The sequence below is a fragment of the Caloenas nicobarica genome, chromosome 17 (assembly GCF_036013445.1).
Source record: "Caloenas nicobarica isolate bCalNic1 chromosome 17, bCalNic1.hap1, whole genome shotgun sequence".
NCBI lineage: Eukaryota > Metazoa > Chordata > Aves > Columbiformes > Columbidae > Caloenas > Caloenas nicobarica.
In genome coordinates, this window is record NC_088261.1 from 4,024,900 (window position 1) to 4,035,417 (window position 10,518).

At 54.4% G+C, this 10,518-nt stretch overlaps 1 protein-coding gene across 1 annotated transcript; it reads left to right on the top strand.

Annotated features, from left to right (window-relative positions):
- The first annotated feature begins 2,251 nt into the window (after nucleotides 1–2,251).
- Nucleotides 2,252–10,518, top strand: TRARG1 (trafficking regulator of GLUT4 (SLC2A4) 1). The gene is made up of 3 exons (XM_065647169.1): nucleotides 2,252–2,800; nucleotides 9,334–9,466; nucleotides 10,073–10,518. The coding sequence occupies exons 1-3, from the start codon at nucleotides 2,252–2,254 to the stop codon at nucleotides 10,078–10,080; spliced, it is 690 nt and encodes a 229-aa protein (XP_065503241.1). The 3' UTR covers nucleotides 10,081–10,518.

Genomic DNA, 10,518 nt, shown 5'->3' on the forward strand with positions numbered 1-10,518 from the left:
GGACCCCGGTGCTGCCTGGCTGTGGGTCTCCGCTCTGCGGGAAAACTGAGGAAGGGGGAAAGTCCTCTGGAAGCACCAGCTCTGGGTTTCTTGTTGTGAGGTCTCACTGTTGCTGATGGTCACTGCTATTTATTCTCTCTTGCTTGCTCTGTGAGAAAACATGATTTTAAAACCCAACACCAGAGCACTGGCTGTTAATATGGGTGGGGTGGACAGATGGACCACGGGGATCACGCTAAAGCCCCTGGCTGGCTGGTCACTCTGGCTCCTGCCAGTTAAGGAGGGGAGCAGAAACAGCAAAATGTTAGCGCCCTGGGACTTTTGATGCTAAGCTCATTGCTGCAGACGCTTGTGCTCAGTAGATTTGTGAGCCCTGGCCAGGCAGGGAGACAGATGTCGGCTTTCATAAAACCCACCCATCCGTTTGCAGTTTCCTCCCGATCTCAGCAAGGTGGCTCTGGTGGGACTGGCTGATGGTGTGCTCCCAGCCAGCCCTGACGGGAAGGAGGAGGGGGAATTTTACCTGAAAGGCCCCTTTGGTCCCTTCTCTCCAGCTCAGAGAGCTCAAACCAGTTGGGAGGGCTCCCTTCTGCCCAGGGCTCAGCAAAATGGAATTGCTACAGGAATTAGGCAGGGTTTTACTGCCGCACACACAACAACCAGCAGATTTTTGGACAGGGTAAATCACAATGTGATTCCCGCAGTGCTGAGCCCCTGCGGAGCTCCTCCAGCCCTTCCACTCCCGCCCCCGTTCTCCCAGCCAAGCCCCAGCACTGGCTGCCAACACAACAAGGACAGCTTGAGCTCTTTCCCTGCTGGGGGCCACATAATGGAACGACGAGCTCAACCTTCCACTCCAGTGTGCCAGTCCCTCCCCAGGGTCTCCTCCTCCTCCTCGCTTAATCCCCGGTGGGACAAGGGAGCTGGGCAATGAGCAGAGGAAAGCTAGCAGCAGCCGGGAGGGAGAGCTCTTTGCTCAGCAAAGGAGCCTCTCTAAAGTGCTGATGGTGTGAGGCATCTTGGCTTTAATCTCCAACAGATGTTCCCCCTGCCAGGAGAAGGCCTGCAGCAATGTCCGCTGAAGGAATCCTGCTTCTCCCAACAGTATCCCTGTGCCAGGCGGCTTCCCCTGCTCTGGCTCTCCCTGGAGCAGCGTATGCTCCTGCTCTGCCCCTCAGCACCCACCACATGGGGACTCAGAGCCCAGCAACACCAGAATTCAAAGATTTAAGCAAAACCCAGCCCTAAACCAGACACAAAACCCTCTCTCTACTCAAATTCACATCTCCAGGTTTTACCTCCGGCTTTGGTGGTCGATCAAAGCAAGACAGATGGAAGCAGATGGCCAGAGAGGCAGGAGCAGGGAGAAAGGCATAACCCTGCGACACCCCCCAGGGCAGGGTCATCCCATCGCTCTCCCGTTCCCATTTACAAAACCTGAGTCCTAATTCTGCCCGGAGGCTGCGGGATGGGATAACTCCCAGGCGGGCAGCCGGGGGGTGGCAGCAGCCTGGCAGGCTCTGGGCAGTGTTTGGCATCAGGGAGCAGTCCCCAGCTGGCAGCAGGCTCCTTGGGCACCTCTGGGAGAGACAGAAGGTGCTGGCTGTGCCCCGTAGATGGCACTCACTGCCACAGGAATCCCTGACAAATTTGGAGCTGAAGCATAATACAGAATGGGTGGAAAACATCCTCCTTTGCCAGGCTCCCAGGTTCTGTGGGTTTTTTTTTTAGTCCTTCCTCGCACCCCTCACAGCATCCCCCGCTCCCAATGATGCTGTTATTTGCTTTATAGGACATAACCCACCCCTGCACCCCTTCTCCTTTGCAGGTCTTATGTAGCGACACTGTGTCTGTCACTGATTTTGTATCCCTGTCCCCAGCTGCTGTGTCTCCAGGGTCACCCACGCACAGTGAGGGCAGGGAGAGACCCACACAGCATGCCCAGGAAAGGCTTTCAGCCAGGAGGAACCCAGGGATCTGTGCACCAGCACCCAGCGCAAGATGCCCTCGGCATCCCCCTGCTCCTCCGGAGCTGGAGGCGGCCACCGAGCCCCGCTGGCACCAGCCAAGCCCCTTCAGGGCTGGGCTCTCACGTACCGCTGCAGCGGGAAGAGCGGGGGGTCGGTGGGGCGGGACAGAGCCCCGACTTTCTCACCGCTCCGCCCCGCCGCATCCCCGTCAGCATCCCCGGGGGCAGCGGCGCCGCCTGAACCGGGGGCTGAGCGCGGCCCGGGGGCGGGGGGGCACGGGAATGGGGACACTCCGGGGGCGGTCCGCGGTCCCGATCCTGCCCCGGGGGCTGAGCCGGGCTGGCCCCTCCTCCGGCACGGCCTCCCGCGGGGCGGCGGGCCCCGAGCGCAGAGCGGCGGCGGCGGGGCGCGCTCCGAGCCCGCTCCGCCGGGCCATGGCGAGCGGCGGCGCCGCGCCCGGGGGCTCGGGCTCGGGCCCGGGCTCGGGCACGGCGCTGCCCACCCGTTTCCAGGAGACCGAGAAGCTGCTGGCGCCCACCGAGGGCCGGGAGGAGAAGGGCCTCCGCGGCTCCAAATCCTTCACGGCCGCCTTGGCCGCCGAGGCGGAGCGCAACGGGCACGGGCTCGCCTACAAGTCGGTGTCGGTCGGGCACCTGGAGGCGGCCCCGCTGTCGCCGTCCCGGCTCAGCCTGGGCAGAGCCTCCTCCACGGCCACCAGCACGGCGGCACCGGAGCAGGGCCGCCCGCGGGACTACCTGCTGCTCGCCATGTTCTCCTGCTTCTGCCCCGTCTGGCCCATCAACGTCGTGGCCCTCGTCTTCTCCATCATGGTGAGTGCGGGATTCGCCGGGCGCCCGGACCCGCCCGGTTCCCTTCGCCGCCGCCACCGCCCTCGACGGCTGGAGTGGGGAACCGGAGCGGGGACCGGAGCGCGGACCGGAGCTGTCCGCGGTGCTGCACCGGCGGGGACCGGGGCGCGGCGGGAGCGGCGCGGGAGGAGCCCGCCCAGCTCCCGTTGAGATGCCGGGCTGTGCCGCTGCGCGGTTCTCGCAGGACGCTTCGATCGGGCTCCGGGAAAGGGAGGCGGGTGGAGGCGGGCAGGGGCTCTCCGAGCTGGCGGGGACCGGGGGACAGGCGGCGGGATGGAGAGGGATGGTCTGGGACTTGGGATGGGATCCGGGCACACCCAGGGCAGGGCTCCGGGAAGCCCGGTCCCTGCCGCCAGGCGATGGTCCAGAGCACCTTGCCGGGATTCCCCGGAAAGGAGCTGCGAATTGAGGCAAGGCAAGGACAAGGGACCTCCCTCTGCATCTCCCAAGAGCCGAGCCCAGCCCTGCAGCACAGGGGAAACCCTGACTAGAGGCTGGTTCCTACCATCGGACACTTCAAAGGGACAGGCTGCACCTGCAGCTCTTTCAGTTGCCCTGAAGAAGCAATTTTTTTCCATTAAATGTCTCCCCCCACACCTCAGCAAATACATCAACACCAGAGCAGGGGAGAAGAAAAGCTGGCCGGCCTCCCACCCATCTCAGGTACAGGTGGCTCAGCCAGCATGGCCCTGCAAATACAGCCACCCCCTTACCCCTCAGTGCACCCCACCGCTTTCACAGCCCCTGGGCACCTTTTATGCCCTTGATTTGCAGCAGAGGCAAATCTTTTCTTTGAAAATCATCTCAGGGAAAGCAATTACCTGCTTACTACACAGAAATACATTGAGGGGCACCTGCAGCTAGCACTTCCCCCAAAACCACCAACAACTTGAAGGCAGGCACTGGCGGTTGCCACAGAAGGCCCTCTAGAGAGACCAGTTTCCATTTTGAGGAGGAATCATCATTTCTGCCAGTGCCAGCTGTCATCTGCGTCGTACAGTTGTGTGGCAGAGCCTGTTTAGGCAGCATACAGGGAAGCCAGCCAGCCTTGTTTGGCTTTGCACTGCAATGAGAGGGAAAGCAGCTCAGTATTGCATATCCATGGTAATAAACAAGGTCTCTCACGGGGATTTTCCAGCCACATTAGCCTTCATGCAAAATAGATTCTCACACTCTCCGTTGCAGGCGTTAGAGCCTCCAGCACAGTGGGGATGTGCCGTGGGCCACATAAGCCCCATGGAGTAGAAGAATAAACAGTAAAAAAAGAGCAGGAGTCAGTTAATACTGCTAGACAAGGAGGGAGTGGTGTGTATTTACTGTGTTAAACCCAAAGGGAGGCAGGACCAACAAGGCAATATGACACTCTGGCTGCCCGCTGCTCCCAAGGCTCTTGACAGCATTGACAGAGCCCACCCAGAGCCAGGAAAGAGGGTGCCCGAGCCCAGCGCTGTGGGTCCACTGAGGCAGAAGGCACACTCAGATGAGCGTGTTCTTCTGGACAAGGTTTCCAGCGCACCCAGCACATTAGTAGCCGGTGTGCATCCTCTGGCCCCTTTGCTCCTTGTCCCATGGGATACTGGATTTGTCACTGCCCTTTCTAGTCCTGGCCATGCCTAAACCATCCCACACACCCCCCCCAGATGCCAGCCATGGACCCCTGCGTGGTTAGCGGAGCAGGACAGAGTGATCCTTGCTCTGTGCTGATCCTGGGGAGCTGGGAAACATCTGGCTGGGTCCTCCTGCCAGCAGGAGCAGCTCTCGGGGAATCGGCTGATGTTTCCCCTCCTTACATCAGCGAGGAATTGAGTTCCTAGTGTCCCCTGAGGCTCCCAGAGGCTTAGGTCTCCCCACAGAATAAATGCCAGGAGTGCCTGATCACACATAAATCTGAGCAGGAATCAGGTTTTCATGATTCCTGGTGCCTGGTGGGGGCAGGGGGGGCTTTCCACAATGTGCTGACATTCCTTTAGCTCCGTAATTGTATTTTTCTTCCCTAAGTCAATGCTTTTTGCACATGACAGCTTTTTTTTACTGGGTAATAAGCAGCAAGCAGAAAAGAAAGCAAATGAATGCGTTTGGGTTCAGTGTCTCATAAATCATTTTTCAAAAGCTTCTCTCAGATCCCAGCAGGGCCCATAGCCAGAGGTAGAAAAAAAAGATCTACTCTAGCCCCCAGCCTGTTCCTGATGATGCTGGTCTCCTGGAAATTAGTTACCTGGAGGCTCCTCCACTGACCCTTGGATGCATTTTCTTGACCAAGCGAGGACCTGGCTGCACTAAGGGGTTCAGGTCCCTCCCCGAGGTGGAGCAGGGGGGGCTGATGGACACAAGAGCAGCACAGCCCCGTGGGACCCATCTCAGGGGCGTGCAGGGCAGGGCCAGGTACCACACACACACACATGCTGTAGTGTTGTTATCGAATCCCTTCCCCAAAGTGCAGCCACATCAGGGGAAGAAGCAGAGAGGTCACTTACCAGCACCTAAAACTCTCAAAAAATGAGGTGAAATGAAAAACAAAGGTAAATCCAGCCAGAACCAACATAAAGTAATGCCAAGAGCAATACTGCACAGCACTTGGTGTCCAAAATAAGTACTGTCATGCCCAAAAGATGTGGGAGAAGTCAAACTATCCTTACTCATTTTAAATGGCACAGTCATCTATCTAAGTCTGATGTTGACTTATACCTCTCTCAGAATGTTTTCTTCAATAAAATGCAAGTGTCGAGGATTAATGATTTATTCTGAGTAACTGGTGAAAGGCAGCAGAGAGCATTCAAAGCCGGTTCATAAATTGGGAAAGATTGTGGGGGAAGAGAAGGTAACAATTCATCTTCTCTATCCCTGGGACTAGCACAGAAAAGCAATTACCTTCATTTGCAACAGGACGACTTAGATGATTTATTAGGGAAAAAACCCCTTCTGAACAGTAACTTGAACAGATAACAGTTTGAAAAGAGGGAAGATTTACGACTCTTTTGAATCACCCAGACTTACCTGGACCTGTGGGTGCTGTGGCACAACCTGCCCTTCCAGCCCCACTTCTAAGGTCCTCAGATTTTCTAATACTCTGCCATAATACCGAGTCCCTTGGCACACACACACGACTCGCTCCCTCGTAGCCCTCAAGCCTTTCTGAGCTATTCTGCCTTGGTGAGTCTCGATTAATAAACAAGATGTTCATGTTTTTATGTGGAAAGCAAAACATGGGATTAGTGATACTAGAGAGCTGTAATCAAACCATTCCACACCAATGAATAATATATGTACAGTAACAAATGCTTGCTAAACACCCCATGCCAATGCTGATGTATTTTTCGTAATTGTTCAGGATAAACGAGCAGTAAACACTTCCAGGAGCTATAGTGATAAATATATCAAATGCGTTAGCCTATATATTTTTCCCTAGAGGATAGCTAAAACTGCATATTTCACTGCAATCTAACTCATACTCTGCAAAAATATGACACTTGTTACAAAAACCTGAGCCTAACAAAACCCCCAAATGTTGAAAGCTGCCAGTGAGCAGGGCAGGGATACGGTCAGTCCCTGCGCTGCTGCGTTCCCCCCCATCACTCTCCACCAGCCCATGAAGCTTCATTTTGTCACCTCCTGCTCTGTAATGAAAAAAGGCTTTTGGCTGAATCCCATGGATTTGGATATTGTCTGTCAAACGTACTGTCGAGACCAGAAGGAACAAGGTCTTGAGCTCTCTTGGTGTCAGCGGTGGGGACGCAGTTATAGAGGGTGGCACGGGAGCAGAGCGGGATGTTTGCAGGGATGCAGCTGCCTGTTTGAGGCTCCGCTACGTTATTTACGTGGGGGCGCAAACTGAAATTACTACTTGGAAACCTTCAAAGCTGCATTTTACCTACCTGGGCACTATAGAATAGGAGCCAGTGCACAGCCTGGGCTGGGGCTGGTGACCTTTTGGTCTTGGTGCTGCCAAGAGGGTAGTGGTATTAAAGCAGGATGAATGGGAAATGGGGTAGCAACATCAAGTGTTTGTTCATTTGAATTCTCCATGATGGTTCATGGTTAGTGCTGGTTAGGCCTCCTGACTCTTTTCTTTTTCTTTTTTCAAAAACAAAACCAAAACCAACCCACCAACATTTAACAGGAGACCCTTTCCAGCACAGTTATTTCTGAGATACACATTTTAGAAAGGAAAGCGGGATTGTTTTAATACACTTCCATCTTTAACTCTTTTCAACTAGCATATTTATTTCTTTAACTCAGAGTTTCCCCAGCTTTGGCAGCCAGACTCCAAAGGGAGGAGCCAGCACATGGGTCAGGGCTTGGGGAGCTGCCCCAGATCTCCCTCTTGTCCCAAGACCCAGCTCAGCTGAGGCAGGCTGGCTGGAGACAGGCAGGGGAAGAAGCCTTTAGCCCACATAAAAATGTTAAATACTTAAAAGCACCTCTAAAGAAAGAATAACTGCTCCAAGGCAGTTAAAGTGTATACAAAACCCCATCCTCAGTGAGATCAAGGGATTTTTCCTGACTCCTCCACCAGATCAAGGTGATAGACCTGTATGCTGGGCTCTCTCCTTGCCCTGCTCCCTCCACCCAGCCTACATTGCTTTTCTTTCCCCCTGCTCCAAGCCTTTCCAACCAGATGAAAATGTTACCAATGGACTTTCAAACTCCTTATCAAATTTCCTTCCCTCTAAACCCCCTTCCCGATGAGCTTCACGGGAGGCAGAAGGGCTCTGCATGAATTCAGGAAGGCTTTTCGGTCCGGAGAGCCGCGCTGGTTGCAGACCGTCTGCCTCTTCCCGAGCAGGTGGCTCCTGTTTTGCTGATGGAGGGGCTCCAGCCTCTCCACAGCGAATGCTGACGCATGGTGAGTAATTCCACCCTAATAACCTTGCTGTGGCACTGCACAGCTGCCCTTTGCTAAGTGCTGGGTCCTCCTCGGCCAAGAGCAGGAAGCCCAGCGCACTCACTCCGGCAGGCTGGGCAGCACTTTGGGCTCATCTCTCAGCCGTAACGCTTCTCCTTCACCAGGAATTCTTACCTTCAGTATTTTTCACATGGGAACCAAATGATTGCCAATTACAAGAGCAAGGAACAAGAGCATTTCTTATTTAATCACTTACTCTGAAAGTTTACGATGCATCAGTGTATTAAACCTTTTCTGATGAGCTGTGCTTGGTCCTCACGTTGCTGTGTGTGGTGAGCTCAGGTGGAGGCTGCTCTTGCCCTCGCTGCCCCATCAGGCACCAGGCAAGGTGTCGGCGAGCCCATGCTCCTCCGGTCTCATGTCCTTCCCCTTTGAGTGCAAGCTCAAATCCCGCTCAACCCTTCCAGCCCCTTGCAGCTGGAATCTCTGCTGAGCCCAAGAGTGGCCAGCCCTGACTGAGCAGCAAAAAGCAAAATTTCCAAGGGAAGCTCCCAGTTGTGCTCTCCATCCACTCTGGCTTGCCACTTGTTCCCAAAGACAAGGACCGCTGTGATTTATCCCATTGAGAGCCTCCCGTTAAGATGCCAGTGCCCACCAGCATCAGGTCCAGGCAAGTTCCGTTCCAGCTCCAACTCTTGGGGATCTTTCTTCATTCCTTACTGAGTCCACACACGATAATTTCCAGGCACCTGCTAGCACCTTGCCCCAGCCCTGCCACAGCCAGAGAGCCCTTTCTTTTAGTTACAGAGCAGGAAAAGCTTTCACTGAGCTGCCTGAAGAAATCAATAGAGCAGCAGGGGAAATCACAATGAAACTAGAAGCAGAAAAGAGACGCTATCTGGGCTATTCCTTCCCTCCCTACAGCACACACAAGAGCAGGAATTCACTGTAGAAGGAGCGCATTTAAAAACAGAGATGGCGAACACAACCCATCTACGTTGATGCAGAAATTCAGGGTAATGCAGAGGCACCAAAGCACATCCCAGCACAAGACGAAAGCCAGCAGTTCCTGCCGGCTTTGTCAAAGCCCGTTTCTCACACACACGTTCAGCTCCACTGGCCAGCAAAGGGGCCACGTGCTGCTATGGAAATGTCACCGCTGCTTCTTTTTCAGTTTGTCAAGGATAGTTAAACTTGCAATATACATCGCTTCTCAATACATACATTTGCAGAAGATGGAGGCAGGATGCTTGTCCTGTACGTGAGCTGCACAAGAGCAGTGGGTGCCCTGGGGGATGCAAACCCCTACACAGCCCCGTAGCAGCGAGCTCGTCTGGAGAATAAAGTCGAGAATTTCAGGGTTTTCCATGGAAGAGGCAGGGAGGGGCAGCTGCTGGCTGTGCTGTGCCTCCTGTCCCCTGCTGGGGTATTTCTCAGTCGCTCCAACAAAAGACAGACTTGAGCCAGTCCAGCTCCCACTCAGGGCAAGCAGAACGGTGTCCCAGGTTGAGACGGGGACACGTGTGGCAGCCTGTGAGAGCCCAGGGTAGCAGATCCAGCTCCCCGCTGACGCAGCAGCTCTCATTTTGGGGACTACAGCCAGAGAGTCACCCAGAACCATTCTCAAGAGCCTCTTTCTGTTTCCCCCCAGTCGAGGAACAGCGGGCAGCAAGGGGACATGGACGGAGCCCGGCGACTCGGCCGCATGGCCAGGCTGCTCAGCATTGTCTCCATTATCCTGGGGACCATCATCATCGTGCTCTACATTGCACTCAGCGTCAGAGGTAACATCTCCTTCTCTTTTCCCCAGCCCAGCTAGAACAGGAACCTCACGTGGCTCCTGTCTCCAGCCCAGGACACACTTGCCCACCACCCACCACCCCCCCAGCGCAGGCAGTGCTCCATTCCCACCCAACTGCAGGGCCAGGGCACTAAGCACCTGTATGGTCCAGGCTGGTTTGACCATCACCAGCTGCACACACACATAAAAAACCATCTCGGAGAACAGGCTCCTTGTAGGAGCAACCCAAACAGTTCCAATGACCAGAACAGAAAGTCCCCCCTGTGCTGGCCAATAGTGCAGTGGTGACCATACAAGGTCCCTCTGGTGAAAGGTCTTGCCCTGGCAAAGGCTGCGGTGGGTTTAGAAGCGTGTTGTATTGTAGGGTAAAAACCAAAGGGTTTCAGATCATAAATCCACCTGCCCAGAAATGCAATCCCAAAGTGTTTGGGGAACTTCCCGAACACAAACACGCTTGTCAAAACCAGCATGACCGATGGGCAGCGCAGCTCAAATGGGAACCTCAGAAACACTCAAAGCCCAAACCACGAGCATCAGGGAAACATCTGTGACCGCTGGAAGCTGCCCTAAGACTCTCTTTGTTTTACAGTTTCCTAGAAGACGTTTTAGCATGCAAATACCTCGAAGAGGAGGAAGACAACTTTCCTTTTGGGGTTTTTACTTTCAGCCTTGCAACAAAAAATTGTCACAGTGTAGGTGGGCAGCCCTGGACAGCCTGCTCTGGAGCGCCGTCTGAAGGAACGCATGCTTCTACTTCACCGCCTCTTGGAAACGAGTTTGTCCAAGTGATGGGTTAAAAAAAAAAGTCACAAGAAGGAATGGGAAAGGATACCAGATGCCGAGCAGAGAGGAGAAGGGGGAAGTCTACTACCTCATTCCCCTCCAGCAAAATTCACGGAGTGGGGAGACAACTAAAGCGCAAGAGGAGGAGAGAGTTTCAAGAACGAAGCTTGTTTTAAAAGAAAAATTTAAGGCGAGAACAGGACATTTCGAGGAATCCTCCTAAGAATTTTGGCACAAGTCACTGAATTTTTG